Source organism: Verticillium nonalfalfae, assembly GCF_003724135.2.
Source record: "Verticillium nonalfalfae strain VnAa140/NRRL 66861 chromosome Unknown scaffold_64, whole genome shotgun sequence".
NCBI lineage: Eukaryota > Fungi > Ascomycota > Sordariomycetes > Glomerellales > Plectosphaerellaceae > Verticillium > Verticillium nonalfalfae.
In genome coordinates, this window is record NW_021167289.1 from 20,520 (window position 1) to 38,462 (window position 17,943).

Sequence of the window (17,943 nt, forward strand, 5' to 3'; positions counted from 1 at the left end):
CTGGCCCAGTCCCAGCCTATTGCCAGCCTATTGCTTCGCGTCCAGTGTCGTCGTCGCCTTCTCGCCGTCTGTCCTGATCTTCTTCTCCGTCTCCCTCTGCTGCTGGCCCATGACCCACTTGAACTGGCTCACGAGCTTGTCGAGGGCCTTCTTGCCGCCCTCGCGATACCGCGTCACCTTGTCGACGTTCTTCTGGGTCACGTCGTTCATGGCCCAGCCCTCGTGCTGGCCGCGGGCGACGGCCTTGGCGGTCATGGTGAAGCGCAGGTCGCGGGGCCCGTCGACGAGCTCGAGGATGGCCGAGGGGGCCTGGTCGTAGGCGTTGCGGGGCTCGGTGCGCAGGACGCGGGTGTAGCCGCCGGGGCGCTCGGCGTAGCGTGTCTTGAGCTCGCCGAAGAGCTTGGGCAGGATCTCGTGGGGGGTCTGCGTCGTGTGAGGAGCGGTCAGGGCTGGCTTTCCCGCCACGGTGTGCGTGTTCTCAGGGGAAGGAAAAAAAAAAAGGAGACGTACGTAGAGGATGCCCTGGGCCTTGCGGCGCGTGGCCTCGTTGTCGCGCTTGGCGAGGGTGATGAGCTTCTCGGCGAGGCGCTGTGCTTCCTTGGCCTTGGGCCAGGTGGTCTGGATGTGTTCGTGCTTGACGAGGGACGTGACGAGGCCGCGGAGGAGGGCCTGTCGGGCGGCCGAGTGACGGCTGAGATGCCTGTACTTGACGGCACCGCCAGCCATGGTGGAGAGCTCGGTGGTGTTGGTGTTGGTGTCGGTGTCGGGGGACGATGTGCAAGCAGTGCAAAGAAGGATGTCGTCGGCTGGGCGTCGACGGGACGATGGCGATGGATGGAAATGACGAGCAATCGACGAGAGTCGGCCGGTTCGTCAGTGGGTGGTTTGGTGTGCTGAGGTCGTGGTGGTTCGGGAGCCGTGAATTTTTTGGTCTTGGCGCACCGGGTCGTCCCCGGTCGATCCACTCGGATTAAGTCGCTCTGGGGGGCTCCTGGCCAAGTACCTCGCAACGGATCGAGTGTGTCTCTGCCAGGAAACCACATGCGATTCCCATTCCCATCCCACGTCATTCCCTCACCCACCTCTTTCGACACCACGACAGGAAAAGCGTCCTGATTATCGTCAAGCGCAGCGCCGCTCGACATGTCAGCTTGAGCACCGCAGAAGGGGAAAAAATCCATCGCCAATTGACCTTCAACGACCCACCACCCAGGTCCTCTCGCCTCGGAACCCAACGCTTTGTCCACACACACCACCACAACCAACACAGCGAATACCGACCATGGGCGTCACCACTGGCCTCGTACGTTGAACCCCGGATCTCCCACGCAACGTCCATCTTCTATCATTGGCGGCGCTAACCACGGAGGAACACAAAAACAGACGGGCGGCGTCACGCTGACCCTGGGCCTCGCCTACCTCGCCGTACAGACGCACCAGCGCACGCGCGAGCACCAGTCGCAGCTCCTGCGTTCCCAGGCCCGCGTCCTCGACTCGTTCCTCGAGCCCGTCGTCCCCGCGCCGCCGCCGACCCGCCACGAGATCGAGGCCGCCAAGCGTGCCAACCTCGTCGACACGGCCAAGGACCGCTGGAACGCAGAGGTCGAGGGCGCCGTCCACTACCTGCAGCGCACCGACTGGGACGACGTCCGCGTGGGCCTCGAGGACGCCGCCTCGCGCGCCTGGCGCTCGGTCTTTGGCGACCCAGAACCCCAGATGGACGAGGCCAAGCGTCGGGCTGCCGCCGGCGGCCGCGAGCTCGCGCGAGAGGGCCAGGAGATTGCGCGCGAGGCCAAGGGGGCCTGGGAGCGTGCGCGCGAGAAGACGGCCGCCGCCGGTGAGGCGAGGGCCGAGGAGGCCAGGGTTGCTGCTGAGCAGGCACGCGTCGCTGCCGAGAGGCGGGCTGCCGAGCTCAAGGCTGTCGCGGACCGCAAGGCTGTCGAGTCCAAGGGCAAGGCTGAGCATGTCTTCGAGGCTGGCAAGAGGGAGGCCGGCCGACTGGTCGACAAGGTGAAGGAGGTTGTGGGCATGGCCGACGACAAGGCCGAGGAGGCCGCCAAGGCCATCAAGACGGATGCCGTGAACCTCGTCGAGACGGGCACGTCGACGCCTGTCGAGAGGGCGCTGCGGGAGAGGTACGAGACGAAGGCGCCTCTGACGAAGAGCGTGGCCGACGTTCTCGCCGACCGCTATCTGCCAACGGACGCCAAGGACTATTCGCACCTGCGGGGTCTCTGAGCAGAGCGGAAAAGGACCCGAGGCCCGCGCGCAGTGGAACAGCCTGAGAGCGAGAGTGTAGAACAGCCCAAGAGTTGAGGGTATCGAACGGCCTAAGAGTGGAGGATGTAGGAGGCCATGAACTGTACCACCTGATCACAATAGAGGCTCGCTGATGGAAGTCACGACTTCGCATAGCCAGCCAGTTTATTCTATTTGTTTCACGAGAGCGGACCTTGTTGTGATTTGCCCTGTCTTTTCCAGCCATCGCCCGTCGGATCACCGCTGGTGAAGAGCTTCATCGTCCACGCGCCCCTCCGATCAAGGAACCCCCACGAGAAGGATCTCCCTGAACCCCCTGAACCCCCCGAACCACGGCAGTGACGCTTCATATCCTGCCTGTGATGCGCCTTCCGTCGCTCTCGTGCTGCCCGAGTCCTGCCGTCTGCCAGGTGACACCCGCCGAGGCAGTTCTCGCAACGAGGTACTGCCCACATCGCCTCGTTCGAAGCCTTCTTGATCCTCCTCAACACAGCCATACCACTTCATCCCAACGACAGCCAACCCATTCTTCCCGCATTCGAAAAGGAATAGCAAAAAAGAAACGAACAAAAAAAAATACTACACACGCCATCACTACCAAACATTACAATGCCCCATCCACCCCCCGAAAAACCCCTGCCAGAACCCCCCCGCACCCGCGGCGTCCGCCTCCAGGCCCGTCTCGCCAGCCTCCTCGCACGCGTCACCAAGCCCAAACCCAACCCCGCCTCCAACGCAGACGGAGACGGCACCCCGCCACCGCCCGCCGACGACGGCCCGCCGCACCCCCTGCAGACGACGACCCTCTACCCGCCGGACCCGCCGGACCCCAAGCAGACGCGCAGCAGCGGCAGGAAGCTCGCCCGCTCCGACGCCGCGCGCCGCACGAGCGCCTTGGACGCCGCCTTGGCGTCGCTGCGGAGACGCGGCAGGAAGACGAGCGATGTCAGGCCCGGCTATTTCGACGCCGGCGGTGAGGAGCCGGCTGGGCCGGCGGCCGAGAGCGCGGAGGGGCTCGAGATGAATGTGGCCGGGTCGGCCATTCCGAGCATCCTCGAGGAACCAGAGCCGGCGGGTGCGCGAGCGGAGCTGACACGCCGACATGGGAACCAGGGCGAGGCACGGGGGCATGAGCATGCAGGGGAGGAAAAAGAAAAAGTCAAGGCTGCCGAACACTGAGCAAAGTCCATTCATTGGGGGGACAAGGCGATATGTGGGTGGACAGCATCGATCGAGGGGATGATGGGGCACCGGGAGAGTATGCTGCATGGCTCAGGGAATAGTTTCGTACAGTCCGAGGTCTCCCCGTCTGTTCGACAGCGAGGACCAATACAATCAATACAACAAAGAAAAAAAGCCGAGAGTACTACACGTAACGTATACATTTTGCTTTCCACCATCTTCCTACCCCGAGATCCAGTCCAGGCTACGGCCGGCAGTCCCCCATGCCGTCCCGTCCGTTCATCCAAACCGAGAGTGCGGACGCGTATCACTCGCTCGAGGCGACTCCGCCTGTCCAGCCCGATGCCGACAGCCCTGCTCAGACGAGACGCGCTCAGAGCCCAAAGACACCTAGATCAACCCCCGCTTCTTAGCCAACACGGCCGCCACCAGCGCCATGATCCACCGTAGCAACGCACCTTTCACCGTCTTGGCGCCGAACCCTGTGAGGAAACTGAACCAGTAGCCGAGTCCGCGGATCTGGTGGCCGCTGCGGTCAAAGTCGGGCTTGCCGGCGCTCATCGACTGCAGCCGCGCGAGTTCCTTGGGCGAGTAGGGCATGTAGCGGACGCGGAGGAACTTGTCGAGCCACGAGGGCACCTGGGCGACGCTGCGACGGTGCGTGAAGAGATCAAAGGACGCGCGGCCGCGGTAGCTGCCGTGTCCCGACTGGCCGACGCCTCCAAAGGGGACCGTCAGAATGGAGGCATGGGAGAAGACGTCGTTGATGGTGGCGCCGCCGGACGTCGTCCTGTCAAGAACTGCCGCTGGGTTAGTCTGGGTCGCGCACACACTGGCTGCAAGGGGCACCGCGCGAGGACGACGTACTCTTCTTGGTCTCCGCCTCGTTGCCAAAGGCAAAGAGGGCGAGCGGCGTGTGGCACAGGTCGTTGACCAACTCAATCGCGGCGTCGAGGCTGTCGTAGGGCAGGATGGCGAAGATGGGGCCGAACGACTCCTCGCGGACGACCGAATCGTGAGGCGAGTTGGCGAGCACGATGGTGGGCTCAATGAACAGCTGCGCCTCGTCCATGCCGCCACCAACGACAATCTCGCCCTCGGTGCTGTCGAGCATCTTCTTCATGCGGGCAAAGTGACGGGCGTTGACGATGCGGGACAGGTCAGGGCTGTTCTTGGCACCGCTGGGGAAGAAGGACTTGAAGGTCGACTTGAAGGCGGCGATGAGGTCCGGCACAACGGCACGGTCGGCGAGGATGTAGTTCTGGGAGAGGCAGACCTGGCCGGCGTTGAGCGTCTTGCCCCAGCCGAGGCGACGGGCGGCGAGCTTGATGTCGGCGTTGCGGGTGACAAAGGCGGGGTTGAGACCTCCGAGCTCGAGACACACGGGGGTCAGGGTCTCGGCGGCCTTCTTGGAGATGATCTTGCCGACGGCGGCGCCACCGGTATACATGATCTTGTCCCACTTGACCTCGAGCAGAGCCGTGGTCTCGTCCACGGCGCCGTTGACGACGGCGTAGGCAGAAGGGTCGAGGGAGGCCTCGACAATCTTCTTGAGGACCATGGCCGTGGCCGGGGCTCCCTCGGAGGGCTTGAGGACGGCGGTGCAGCCAGCAGCGACGGCGCCCAGCAGGGGAACGAGGGACAGCTGGGCCGGGAAGTTGTAGGCACCAATGACGAGGACCATGCCGAGAGGCTCCTTGCGCACGCGAGGCTTCATCATGATGAACGTCATGGGCACGTCGCCGACGGGCTCATCCTTGGTGAAGCGCTCCAGGTTCTTGATGAGATAGAGGCAGTCGTCCTTGATCCAGTTGATCTCGGACAGGAGGGCTTCGTGCTTGGACTTGCGCAGGTCCTGCCTCAGAGCATTGATGAGGGCCGGGATGTGGTCCTCAAAGGCCCAGTAGAACTTGCGCAGCTGGACGAGCCGCCATTGCACGTCCTTGGTCTTGTAGGAGCGGAAGGTGGCGCGAAGGGTGTCCGTCACGCGCGTGATGTCGTCCAACGAGGTGTTCTCGAAAGCGGGAATCTTCTGATCGACAGCGGCTGCCATGATGGGCAAATGCGAGACGATGTCCTTGTGTCAGGCAGAGATGGGTGGACGGGTAGAATGCACCGAGGGGTGATGTACGCAATGTGTGTCGCTTGAAGAAAGCAAAATGGGGGGTGATGGTGAGATCGAAGGGGTGAGATCGAAGGGGTGGAGGCGACGGACGGCACGATGAGACAGCTGGCGCAGGTAGCTCGTGCTTAAAGCCGATGAGGGTGCTGTCAGGCTGCTCCCCTACCTGCTCCCCTGCCTGCTCCCCTACCTTAACCTAGGTACCAAGACACGAAGGAGAAAAGGTCGCCAAGGTGGCTGCGGGGAAGCGAGCAGGGGGGAGCGAGCTCGTTGCCCGATGAAGGGAGAGGGGGGGGTGATACGGCATGGATGGTCTGGCAAATGAGCAGCACTGTCGCTGTATCAAGGCAGAAAGCTAAACCGATGAAGCGCATGTGAATGAGTCTGTTGAATGCAACGGCGCGGATCTCCCGGGCGCGAACCTCTCGGGCTGCCAGCAGGCAGACAACGACGCGCGCTGGTGTTGCGTTCTCCACGAGGTCAGTACCTCAGATAGCCGGATCATCTACCTACCTCCCTACCTAAGGTAAGGTGAGGTACCTAGGTGGTAGGTAGGTAGGTAGGTACCTAGGCAACTGGCAGGTAGGGAGCCAGCGGGCTGTACTTGGGTACCCCACCCACTCGACAGCGCCTGCAGTCCAGGTCGATACCTCGGCCCCGCATCAGCAGCAGCAGCAGGAGCAGGTGCTAGACCATGCGGCGCGTGCCCAATCGAGGCTGGACACCCCGTGACAAGGACCCCGGCGTCGCTCTGTCGACTCCGTCTCCGTTGGCATCTACCTCCTTTTGCGCCGACATGGTTCTGGCCGACCATGATCGAGACACCAGCTTAGCCGCCTATCGTTTTTGTCATAGCTCCCCTGACCCCCGACCCCCGACAGCCCTTGGCGGGCACCATGCGACGTGAACGAATGCCATGACATTGATCGTAGATATACACGACTGTTGTACAAAAGAGTCCCTGCGCCCCAAGGCCAGATGACTGAGCTCCCTCCACCCGCTCACCCACCCACCCACGACAGATAGACACTGTGGTGGTGTATGGTACAATCCTCCAGCGCTCTCTCCCGTCCCGTCTATCCCTAGTTTCTGCCCTGCTTCGTGGGCTTGGGCCCCGCTTGCCTCTGCGCGACCACCAACATCTCGGCCATGGCCTCTTTGCTCAGCGTCTGCTGTGCAACGATGGAAGGCCCGCCCAGCATCGCGTCGATCATCTTCTGCCCGTCCACTAGTTGTCCCTCGGCCTCCTTGCCGGCGTCCAGCTGCTTGGCCTGCGCCCGCAACGCCGCCAGCTCCTTCTTGCGGTCCGGCGTCAACCGCCACGCCTTGGGGAACTTGGGCTTGACCACCGGCTTGTAGTGTCGCGTATCCAGAGGAATGTCCTCGAATGTGTCCTTGGGGTCCTGTAGTCTGACGTTAATCCTCTGTTCGTGCCGCTTGCCTCTCGCCAGCGAATGCCTTACCTTGGCCGCAGCCACGAGCGTGTCCACCTGGTCCGCGAGGTATCGCTTGTTCTGCGCGGCGTGGTCGAAGCTCTCGCAGCTCATCTTGATCGTGTCCTTGCCCGGGTCGTACCGCGTCCCCGCCAGCTTCTTGAGCTTGTTCGCCTGCACCGGCGTCAAGCCCAGGTCGGCCGGCGAGAACTGGACGACCACCTTCTTCTCTGCCGGGTGGTTCTCGCCCATGTATGTCGTGTATCGGTATCGCAGCACCTGCTCCTTCGTCGGCGGCTCAAACGGCTTGGCGAGTTCTATTGTTTTCCCCCCCATGTTAGCACGCCACGCGTATGTCCCCCCTTCGCATCGCGGTCCCTTCTTACTCGATAGCAGGGGCATCTCCCAGGCGGCCACGCGGGCGTAGTGTCGGTGTTCCCTGATCTCGTCCAGCTTGCCGTGCGCCAGGGACGTGATGTCGTCTTCGTCAAACTCGGCGCCCGTATCCTCCGTCACCGTCTCCGGGTCGAGCTCGTCGTAGAAGAGCGACGAGCGCTGCGCCGGCTTCTGCCTGATCAGCTCCCTGTACTGCGCGTCAAAGGCCTGCTCCTTGCGAAGCTCGGGCTCCTCCGCCGACAGAAAGTCGTTCAGTGACGCCGGCGAGTCGGGGCCCTCGTCCTCCCTGATCGCCGCCTCCAGCGCCTTGAGCTGCTCTGGCGAGAGGTCCTTGAAGGCATCCTCGAGGTGCTCGTACGGGTTGGCCGAGCCCCGGTTGCGCCCGCCGCCGGGCGCCCACGTCGTCGCCGTCGTTGTGAGGCCGCGGCGTGGCGCCATTGAAAGGCCAGCCGTGGGTAGCAGTCGCGCGGCGGGCGCCTGGCGGCATGTTCGGAGACATAGCCGTACGGCGTATCCTGCTGCGGCCATTGTGGCGGTTGTGTTGATCGAATGTGGTGTTGGGTCGGTTGCAGGTGGCTTCCTCCTTGCGGTGTTCGCGAGGCTCCAAATTTTTTGGCGTGTTCAGGATGCCTGCACCGCCACATGCGCTAGTCAACCATTTCACAGTGTGTCAGCCACAGGCCTGGCCCCGTCCCTCGGGAGCTTCAACGACAGTTCGTCAATCTCTACAGCGGAGGTTCAAACGCAGCACAAATTGGATCAAGTTCTATCCTCAACCTAATGGAGCTTTTGGATTGACTTGCCCAGGCGATCCTTCCCCTCGCGTGGTGTCAGGTCCTGAAATTGCTCGCTTGATGTCCGCGAAGTATGCTGAGGAGGCACAGATCGAAGACGATTCCTGGCCAACTTCGCGCGAGCCTGGTTCATGTTGGGTTAGGAGAGCATAGCGATCAACCCCTTGACAGCATCCTTGCTTCGTTCTGTCTTGAGAATTCCAAACCACTCCTACCTACATCCCCAGGGCCCTCTCATTGCGAGTCGCTGGATAGCTCTCTCCTGCTGCCGCAGTGATTGCCTAGTACACATGCACCATGAGCTTGATATTTCTTGCAACCTGTTCTAGTCCCCTTGCCAAGTTCCCTTCTCGTGAACTTATCGACTCATCCAATACCATGGTTGGCCTTCGGACTGTCATAGTCCGACCTCAGCATCGGAGTCTAGAGCGTTCACTCGGCCCCGATGACACGTCCCGCTTCTTGCATGCGCTGACACCAGTGGCTCGACGGAGGGACACTTGCCATGCGTTGGTTGCCTGGTCATGCATGACATTTGACTGGGTGTTTGATTATTCCCTACCCAGAGCATCTGCCCTGAGAATGTAACATCAACGTGGCGCTGGCCGGAAACTGCTTTGGAAACTGCGCCGAACATCTTACGATCACGCAAGGTCGCCTGGAACAGTTCCCCATCGACTACATGCGCAATAGATGTCTAGTCGTTCAGCCGGGTCTACACTCAAATATATTTGCCACGAATCTCTTTGTACTGAGCTCTCCTTGTGGGTAGCTCATTGATACAGTTAACTGTCACTGCTCTCCATTCTTTCATATACTACGCTGTCTAGAAATCCCTATCTGTGCTTTTGAGTTGAGCATACACGACATATGTTAACAGATCCAATCATGGCTATCGATAACTCTACCTCGCCGTTGTGACCCAAGCGTTCCGCTGTGATCATTGTGGTCAAAGCTACTCAGGTCCATTACCTTTCAATGTCGATGCCATGGGACCGCCCGTTCACTTGCATCTGGCCGCTACATCCGGTTGTCGTCGTCCGGCCGCCACCTGGTCGTTTAGTCACCTGATGGCCTGGGTCCCCGTTAGTCCCCGTCATCGCTGTTGTTGTTGTCGATGTCGTCGCCGCCGTGGCCGTTGTTGTTATTCAGCAGGCACTATTGTCGGCCTTGACTCTTCTTGAGCTACTGATCTTCTACTCCGAGAAGGCACCCGGAATCCGCCGTTGGCTTCAACGTTCACCGTTTCAACTCCCATCTCTTACTTGGCTGATCAGCCTCGTCCTTTTCTCGACCTAAGTACCAACCACACGGCCACGACAGCAGGCAAAAAAATCATGGAGCCTAAAGCCCCCAATGATGGATCTCGCCCCATGTTCGTGAGCAAGCGTGTCATGGGAGCTCACGACTCCTTGGAGCAGGTCATCGTAACCGACAACCCCATCACTGCCAGCCGACCCCTCCCCGTTCCGGTCCGAGAAGCCCATGCTGTGGAAAGGCCCCGCACGCCGACTGGAAAGTCATCAATCCACTGGGAGGATGGCGTCGATCCGGTTGTCTTACCCCGTGCCTTCAAGACCCCTCGCGGCTACATGAGCCCTTTTGTCGACCAGAACGGCAGCCCCATCCAGCGCAGCCTCCGTCGTGCGATCCCCCCCGTGGAAAGTACCAGGGCCTCCCTGATCGAGGGGCCTCTCGCAGGCAACGATGTTCCTCCCAACTATGAGAGACTCTACCAAGAGCTCCGGGCTGAGAACCCGTACCCGAACCCTCAGTTCCGCCCCCTCGGCCGACCCCTCGGCCCTCGTCCCATGCACAAGCGCAGCGAGTACGACCGCAGCTTCAGCAGCCCCGATCTTGCTAGCGCCGCCGACCACAACGAGCCCAACGTCAGCTCTGCCGGTCCCAAGCTTCGGGGTAAGCGTTCCCACGATGCCATGCAGCGCACCAATACCATGGCTGGTCGCGATGCTGCTCGGGAGCGTGAAATCCGCGAAGCCCATCACAGAAAAGCCCTGGAGGAGGATGTCCATGACGGTGGTTCGTCCGGAGACGACAGCGACGGTGATTCGACTCCCAAGGCTTCCATCCTCAACAAACATTTGTACAACCAGAAGGTCGTCCTTGACTCCATGGACCTGGATAGGGTCCAGTAGTAGGCGGCATTCCACAGTCGCTTGTGACGACAGGTATGTCAAGAAACGTCCGACAAAACCACTCTCTCTGACCACTCGGCAGGAAGTTCTGATACACCATGGCTGGCAATAACACAGCCGCCTGTGCGGTGCATGTCTGCATCGCGGGCTAGGCTCACTCACCACTTGGCACAGGATACATCTGGGTGGAACAGCCGTAGAGGAGGGACAATCGAATCGAAGGCCGTGTGTAGGATAGAATCAAAGACCAGACAAGAGGATCAGACGAGAGAAATCGGCTGAAAGCTGCAATACAGGAAATGCCTTTTCAAGCAATGTTCTTGCTTTGTGACGCTTGTCTGATTAAGGTGAGGCCCGTGAACCTTACCTACCTAGGTACCTAAGGTACCTTACCCATTCTACTTCCTAGGTAGGTAGGCCGGTGGGCAACTACAGGTACCCGAGATTGAGCTATCTTATGCCATGGCAAGGGTATCCATCAATCGAGGCGAGGTGATATAGAGCAAACCGATCTTGTTCCCTCCTCTCTCGCCTTATCCAATATCGCAGTTTCTTTGAACAGCAGCGATAAGCGCCATCGCGACAATTGACCACATTCACGGACCTGGACTGAAAGCTGGCGCCCGCAAATGACATCCCACTCCGACCACACGCACCTGTAACCACAACCCCGCCTACAGGTTGTAGCCCATGCCAAAAGGCCCTGTCCAGCTCCACCGCCAACAACGCCAACCATTCCCGATACATCGACCCAAATCCAGGGAACGCCCTATAAACCATGTTTCCCGCTCCCCCCTCCTTCCACGACGCCCAGCCTAACCAGCCTCTTCCTCTCCCTAACCGCCAGGGACCCCAAACAGGCGCCGTGTCCGCCCAGCAACAAGCTCTCGCTCAAGCGCAGCTCTACCAGCAGCAGCAGCAGCAACAGCAGCAGCAGCAACAGCAGCAACAGCAACAGCAGCAGCAGCAACAACACCAACAAGCGCTTCTCCTCATGAACGGCGTCAACGGGGGAGGCAATGCGCCCAACGGCATCGGCGTGGCCACCCCGGCCGGCCAGCAGGCCGAACTCAACTACATCTATGGCCTCGTCGAAGAGCTGAGCAGGCAGCTTGCCGAGAACCGCCGCGCCACAGAAGAGATCGTGTCCGGCCTTGGTCGCGTGCGCAGCCGGGCCCGCATCCAGGGGCTGAGCAACGAGGAGCTCATCAACGTCGCCGCCGAGGACATCAACGGTGCGCTTTGCCTGCGCCTGTGGCCCTCGACCAGAAGAAGCAGCTTGCTGACCATCTCCCAGCCCAGGAACAAAACATCGACACGCTCATCTCCCTCCTCTCGGAATCGCTCGACAAGGCAAAGTACAGCCGCGACGCCAACGCCCAGCTCCTGACGCAGTACGCAACCGCCCTGGCGTCCATGCTCAAGCAGTTCCACGAGTACAAAGCCAAGCACGTCGCCGACGTGTCGTCATGGCACCGCTCCTACCGGTCGCAGCTCGCCGAGGCGCGCGCCGAGAACAGCAAGCTGCGTGAGCAAATCTGGGAGATGCAGGACCGCGCCGGCAAGGCCAACGGCCTGCTGCGCGAGTTTCGGCGAACCTACGACGAGGACGCCGAGCGGTGGGACCGCCGCGTCGGCGACACGGCGGCGCGTCAGGAGCTGCGCTTCTGGAAGCGCATGGCCATGCCCGACTTGCCCGACGATGACCCGTACTGGAGCGACGATGATGACATTGTCGACCCCGCCGAGAAGGAGCGTTTGCAGGACGTGGAGCGCAAAAACGAGCAGGATCAGCTCGCGGGAAGCCAGATGGAGACCGACGACGAGGGCCAGCAGATGCAGATGCATCACCTGCAGGGAGACAACGCCGGCGTAGGCGGCGTGGCCATGCAGCGCGATTCGGGCATCTCGGCGGGCATCCCGACGAACCCTTCGCGGCCTTCGAGCATTGCATCGAGCACGGGGTCTTCGGGGCAGTAGCGCCGCCAAGGACATTCATCACTTTTATCACTGCATGGAGCGCGGCGTTTTGGACTATCACTCATCAGGCGTACGACGTCTGTTCTAGGCATGTACAAAACTCAATACTATACCACTTGGGGGCCTCGAAGCATCCCAAGAACTCGAGCCCAGAAATTCTGTGCCAGCCATGTGCCCATTATGCCGGTGTCTCCTCTTCCTTGCTCTCTGGGAGACTTGTGGCCGGACTTTTTACAGCAAAGCTAGAAACGCCCAGGGCGAGCCATCACCCCTCTGGCCGTCGAGCTTGTCTTTACGCATCAGGGCCTAGATGCCTTGTCCAACATGCGAAATACGTGACCGACAGGCTTTGTGTGAGGGTTGTTAAGCACCAGGTATTTAACGTAGGCAAGTCTGTGCCTTGTTATGGTCATCGCAGAATTATCACAACTACCATGCTGTATGGAAGAGGTCAAGGCTATGTTCCTGTCTTTTGGGGGGGATCCAAGGACCAGCTGATGCTGGATGGTGTCTCCCGGCCTCCGGCGTAAGCAGAGCCTCTTTCAATCCGGATCAGACCCCCCTACGTCTATCATGGTCGGTTCGGATGAAGCCACCACAGGCAAGTCAGGTCGAGGCTCAGTGGCAACATAGTTTCGCCACCGACAAAGATTATTTAAAGCCACTCCGAACCTTGTAGGGAACAAACCTTCACCCTGTCACTCGTTGTCATCGTCAGATCTCCCCTTGCCTGGATGCTAACCGATGGTCATCCCATTGCTGCTGCTGTGAACTAGATGGCGTAACAATACTATTCATTGCAAGCGAAGAGAGGATACAGTTTCAGTTGCTCAAGTGTGCGAATACTGTGACGAGCAGTTTACCACAGAGCAGAAGCCTGGACGAGACGAGACACGCACTGGCCTCTGTGAGCAGTTGGTGCCTCGGAATGATGCCTGGCGATGAGGGTTTTCGTTGAGAATGCCTACTGGCGATGCCTCATTCCCGAGTCGTAGAGGAGGAGCGAGGAAGGTAACAAGGAAGGTAGCAAAGGAAAGGACGCCCCAAAGTCAGTCCTTCCGGAAATGATTTTCGGATCCGGCCTTATCTCACCACCTACTCTCTAGTTCAGTTACCTTGGGTACTTCCCCACAACACGAGAATCATGCCTCTTCGGCGCGTCACGATGCTTATCAGTGGACGGTGGCTATGGACAAGAAGAACACCCTGAGGCTGCTCGCTCGGCCGTGCATAACTGCCACCCGCTCCTCGAGCTACATATATCATTCCATTGCGGCCATCCGAGCATGTACTAACGGCCGTAGCTTGGAGTCTCGTCTCGCCCTTCTACTCCGTCGGCCTTTTTTTACGCCCAGAGTTTCCGTCTCTACACTATCCACAACATCAATACCCTAGAAGTCAGCACAACTCAGATCACACGTACCAAAACTGCACCATGGACGAATCTCAGAGCGCAGATCCTGGGCCGAGCCATGTGCAGGTCACAGAGAAGCCTCGCGCAGACAGCTCGGCATCAATGCCTTCAATGGGCAATCAGACGTCTCAAACGACCAACGACGGTACCGTCACCCTAGTAGGGCCACCCGCTCCGCAAAGCGAGGGTGACAAATTAAGGAGGAATATCAGCATTCGACACATGGTATTTATCGCCTTGGGAGGCTCTATCGGCGCCGGGCTCTTTGTCGGATCAGGTGGCGCGTTGCACGCTGGCGGTCCGCTCAGCTTGGTCCTGAGCTTCGCTATTGTCGGTGTTGGTGTGACTGTCACCATGGGAAGCTTGGGAGAGCTCGCGGGTATGTTCTCCGGCTTTCCTTACTGCCGCCATGAACTGACAGCGCCAGCTACGTACCCTGTGGCAGGCTCGTTTTACGAATACGCCAGGCGCTTCATCTCCGAGCCTTGGGGCTTCACCATGGGATGGAACTTTGTCTTCGCCTGGCTCATTATATTTCCCTTCGAGCTCAGTTGCATTGTCTCCCAAATCAGATTTTGGAACGAAACTGTATCGCCCGCTGTCATCATCGCGCCAATTCTGGCTGGGCTGATCGCCCTCTCGTTTGGAGGATCTCGATTTTACGGCGAGGTCGAACATGGCCTCGGGATTGCAAAGGTCAGCGCCTTGACGATCTTCATAGGAATGGCGATTGCAATCATGGCTGGGGCTGTCCCATCCGATGCGAGGTAAACAAAGCAATTTCGCCGTGAAGGAGGATTTCACTAACATATAACAGACACGGCACGGGCGTGACATTTTGGACGACACGCGACGTCATCGCAAACGGATTCCCTGGGTTCATGACCCTATTTCGTATCGCAGGCATGGCGTACGGAGGGACTGAGCTTCTCGGCATGACGGCCGCTGAGTGCAACAACCCTCGCCGAGCTCTTCCGCTCGCTACCAAGATTACCTTTTTCAGGATTGCCATCTTCTATGTTCTCACTCTCCTGTTCCTCGGCTTCGTCGTTGACTCCCAGGATCCGGGTCTCGCAAAGATTGGACATGGCGCCCAGGTCAGCCCTTTTACTCTGGCTGCGCAGCGAGCGGGCATCACAGTGCTGCCGGATCTATTCAACGTCTTCGTGGTATTGGCACTGCTTTCCATGGCCAACGCCAGCATCTATGCCTCTAGCCGCGCGCTGCAGGCTCTCTGCGAGCAGGGCATGGGACCTCGCTTTGCAGCTACCATCAAGTGGGGAGTCCCTATCTATGCTTTTGCTCTGGCCTTTACCATCGGCCTGACCGCCTTTGTCAACGTGGCACCGGGAGGCGCTGTTATATTCGACTGGCTGTTGAGTCTTTCTGGAGCCTGCAACTACTATACCTGGCTCTCTATCTGCGCCAGCCATATTCGCTTTCGCCGGGCGTGGCACACACAAGGCCACAGTCTCGACGAGCTCTTGTGGACCAGTCCTTTCGGCGTATGGGGCTCATGGATCGGCATTGCGATTTGCAGTACAGGTCTCCTCGCGAGCATCTTCACCTCCATTTACCCCCTGTACGGAATCCACAACGCACAAGACACTGTCCGTGACAATCTAGGCATCGCCATCCCGATGGTCGTGTTGGCCTCGTACTGCTCGTGGGAGAAGCTTCACCGCAAAAGGACACCAGTCGTGATGATCGCCCCTGCTGACATGGATCTGACGACGGGTTTGCGATGGAGGGGCTCCTACCTGGTGGATCTGGAGGGTGCGCCCCGCGAAGACGCACCAAAGTCTTCAACATGATAACTACATAGACAGCGTAGCTTGGTTCCAAACATGAAAGCAGTACTGTTGGAAAGACTGATGAAGATGTATGTGATCATGTTCTTCTGGAATAATTGTAAACCACTTTGCTGAAACACATCTGTCTCATGCGCTTTGGCAAAGAACACAACAAGAACCTCTTATATCCCTTCCACGAGCTCACGACATGTACTCAGTGCCTAGTCATGGAAGGAATATTCTTACCTCACAATCAGAATTGTTCCCAAGGGCTACAACATGCTACCATACATCAACACCATTTTCATTCTTTTCATCGCTATACCACAACAGTCTGTTGCCACACGCCTCGCGACAGGCATCCCAGAACGCCACCCGGGGTCTTTCTCAGTCACGAGACCCGATACCACCCAAATACACACTTGATACTACATGCCCCTTCCTGGGCCCCCAATCCCGTCGGCGTAGCCTGTCCAGACGCCAACGTCCCGTGGCGCAGCAATCGCAACTCAGTAGCCGCTCTGCTCCCGCCGGGACCCATCGTCGCCGTCCTTGCCGCGGCCCCCGGCCGCCTCGCCGGCCTCCTTGATGCCCTGTTCATCACCCCGCAGCTTGGCAAAGTAGGCCTTGATGTCCTCGGCGCCGATGGCCTGGCCGCTCTCGGCAAACTGCTTGAAGAAGGGCGTCAGCTGCTCCTTGAGGTGGTTGTAGGCCATGACGCCCTCGATGGCGCGCACGCGGTCGACGTTGCGCAGGGCGCTCTCGCCGCGCTCGAGGAGGCTGCCGCTGCCGTTGGTCGAGCCGCCGCCGTTGTCGGAGCCGCCGCCGTCGGAGAGCGGCGGCTCGTACGTCTCCTCCTCCTCGAGGAGCTGCGGGTGCGCGTTGAGCTTGCCGACGTAGCAGCTGGAGCAGCGGCATAGGTTCTCGCGGAAGGTCTCGGCGAAGAAGAGGGAGAAAGCCTCGGCCGGCGGCGCGGGCAGGGCGCTCCACTTGCATTCCGCGGCCGGCTCGGCGTTTGGCGCTGGAGCGGCGTGACTGGGCGCCTCGGGGGCGGGCTTGTCTGTGCTGTCTGGTGTGGGACCCAGCTCGCTCTTGGCGCGCTTGGATTGTGATTCGTCCTCGAGCTCGTCCTCCGCCTTGCGCTTGTTCGAGGTGCCGTTCGTCTCCTCCACGGACGGCCTCTCCGCCTTCTTCTCTTGATGAGCAAAGACGGCAGGGAGGAAACCCTTGGTGCCGGCGTACTTCCCGATCCAGGGGTGTGCCCCCACACACTTGTAGCAGAGGAAGCCTTCAAAGTCGTCTTCGGCAGGGAATCCGGGGGGCATTGGCGGATCTTCGTCCTCATCGTCCTCAGCCTCGGCCGAAGCCTCGTTGGCGGCAGGTGCAGCGCCATTGGGCCTCTCCTCAGCATCCTCTGTGATCGTTGGCAGTGAGCCACCCTCGGCCGCCTGGTCCCCTGGTTTGGCGATGCCGCCGCCCTTGGGTTCCTTGGTCTCCTTCATGGCCTCGAACCATGCGGGGCCCATGCCGACGAGACAGCCGGGGTGGTACCAATCCTCGCCGCAGCCGCCCGTCTCGGTGGTGCCGAGTCCGAGACACTGGAACATGGTGCCCTTTTGCTGGAACGGGTCGTAGTCGCATTCGCAGCCGCAGAACCTGTTGCGGAAGTTCTGGTTGTAGCGGTTGTTGACGTCGGGCTCCTCCGAGTGGACGCCGCCCTTGGTGTTGGTCGCCGGGTTGATGCGCAGGGAGCACGGGTTCGTCGTGGGCAGGCGCGTCGTGCCGCAGTCGCAGGTGAAGTTGCGCTTGGTGAAGATCTCGACGAGCGTGTGTTCGCCGTGGCACTGGACGGAGCAGGAGTAGCAGACGCCTGCTGGGGTGAAGGGGTCGGCGGGGTTCTTGGGGGCGGGCGTGCAGGTCAAGCAGGCGAAGACGCTCTGGCGAAGCGGACCGAGTACTTTGGTGCAGTTTTCGATGCTCTGTTGAGATGGGACCAGGTCAGCGTTGGCCCCCCCCCCATGAATGATGTGTGCATCACCCCATGAATGATGTGTGCATCAGCGGCATCGGTGACGTACATAGGGCAGAGCTTCGCGGGCGTCGGCCTCCAGCTGCATCTGCTCGCGGATAAATTCGGCTGCGGTCTGCGAGTCGGTCGACTTTTGCGATGAGAAGCTGTCGCTGCGCTTGTGACTGGAAACGCCATCGTTGGCCCTCGCAGTCGACGACACGACAGCTTCAGCTGGAGGGGGAGGGGGGTCCATCAGAGCGATGGTCGTAGGGAGACACGTTTTTTTTTTCTTTCGTAGGCGGGCAGCTGATTGATGAGAAGGAGATATGGGATGCCGAATCAGACAATCTCAGGTGCAAAGTCCCAAAACAGCAATTCGAATGACACTCGACATGGAAATGGA

The 17,943-nt window shown here is 60.0% G+C and overlaps 9 protein-coding genes across 9 annotated transcripts; 5 read left to right on the top strand and 4 right to left on the bottom strand.

The window, feature by feature from the left end:
- Positions 1-27: 27 nt before the first annotated feature.
- On the bottom strand, positions 28-726 carry D7B24_007727 (uncharacterized protein; the record flags this gene model as incomplete). The annotated part of the gene is made up of 2 exons (XM_028641832.1): positions 28-423; positions 511-726. The coding sequence occupies 2 exons, from the start codon at positions 724-726 to the stop codon at positions 28-30; spliced, it is 612 nt and encodes a 203-aa protein (XP_028494217.1).
- A 556-nt stretch (positions 727-1,282) lies between these two features.
- Positions 1,283-2,238, top strand: D7B24_007728 (uncharacterized protein; the record flags this gene model as incomplete). Its single annotated transcript, XM_028641833.1, has 2 exons — positions 1,283-1,303; positions 1,384-2,238. The coding sequence occupies 2 exons, from the start codon at positions 1,283-1,285 to the stop codon at positions 2,236-2,238; spliced, it is 876 nt and encodes a 291-aa protein (XP_028494218.1).
- Positions 2,239-2,868: 630 nt separating this feature from the next.
- On the top strand, positions 2,869-3,438 carry D7B24_007729 (uncharacterized protein; the record flags this gene model as incomplete). The annotated part of the gene is made up of 1 exon (XM_028641834.1): positions 2,869-3,438. The coding sequence occupies one exon, from the start codon at positions 2,869-2,871 to the stop codon at positions 3,436-3,438; it is 570 nt and encodes a 189-aa protein (XP_028494219.1).
- Positions 3,439-3,831: 393 nt separating this feature from the next.
- On the bottom strand, positions 3,832-5,494 carry D7B24_007730 (uncharacterized protein; the record flags this gene model as incomplete). The annotated part of the gene is made up of 2 exons (XM_028641835.1): positions 3,832-4,241; positions 4,309-5,494. 2 exons carry the CDS (start codon positions 5,492-5,494, stop codon positions 3,832-3,834), a joined length of 1,596 nt encoding a protein of 531 aa, XP_028494220.1.
- Positions 5,495-6,645: 1,151 nt separating this feature from the next.
- Positions 6,646-7,920, bottom strand: RSM24 (37S ribosomal protein S24, mitochondrial; the record flags this gene model as incomplete). The annotated part of the gene is made up of 3 exons (XM_028641836.1): positions 6,646-6,966; positions 7,027-7,313; positions 7,383-7,920. The coding sequence occupies 3 exons, from the start codon at positions 7,918-7,920 to the stop codon at positions 6,646-6,648; spliced, it is 1,146 nt and encodes a 381-aa protein (XP_028494221.1).
- A 1,603-nt stretch (positions 7,921-9,523) lies between these two features.
- On the top strand, positions 9,524-10,342 carry D7B24_007732 (uncharacterized protein; the record flags this gene model as incomplete). Its single annotated transcript, XM_028641837.1, has 1 exon — positions 9,524-10,342. One exon carries the CDS (start codon positions 9,524-9,526, stop codon positions 10,340-10,342), a length of 819 nt encoding a protein of 272 aa, XP_028494222.1.
- A 778-nt stretch (positions 10,343-11,120) lies between these two features.
- On the top strand, positions 11,121-12,322 carry D7B24_007733 (uncharacterized protein; the record flags this gene model as incomplete). The annotated part of the gene is made up of 2 exons (XM_028641838.1): positions 11,121-11,577; positions 11,640-12,322. The coding sequence occupies 2 exons, from the start codon at positions 11,121-11,123 to the stop codon at positions 12,320-12,322; spliced, it is 1,140 nt and encodes a 379-aa protein (XP_028494223.1).
- Positions 12,323-13,757: 1,435 nt separating this feature from the next.
- On the top strand, positions 13,758-15,550 carry D7B24_007734 (uncharacterized protein; the record flags this gene model as incomplete). The annotated part of the gene is made up of 3 exons (XM_028641839.1): positions 13,758-14,115; positions 14,164-14,503; positions 14,554-15,550. The coding sequence occupies 3 exons, from the start codon at positions 13,758-13,760 to the stop codon at positions 15,548-15,550; spliced, it is 1,695 nt and encodes a 564-aa protein (XP_028494224.1).
- Positions 15,551-16,038: 488 nt separating this feature from the next.
- Positions 16,039-17,793, bottom strand: D7B24_007735 (uncharacterized protein; the record flags this gene model as incomplete). The annotated part of the gene is made up of 2 exons (XM_028641840.1): positions 16,039-17,508; positions 17,608-17,793. 2 exons carry the CDS (start codon positions 17,791-17,793, stop codon positions 16,039-16,041), a joined length of 1,656 nt encoding a protein of 551 aa, XP_028494225.1.
- Positions 17,794-17,943: the final 150 nt, after the last annotated feature.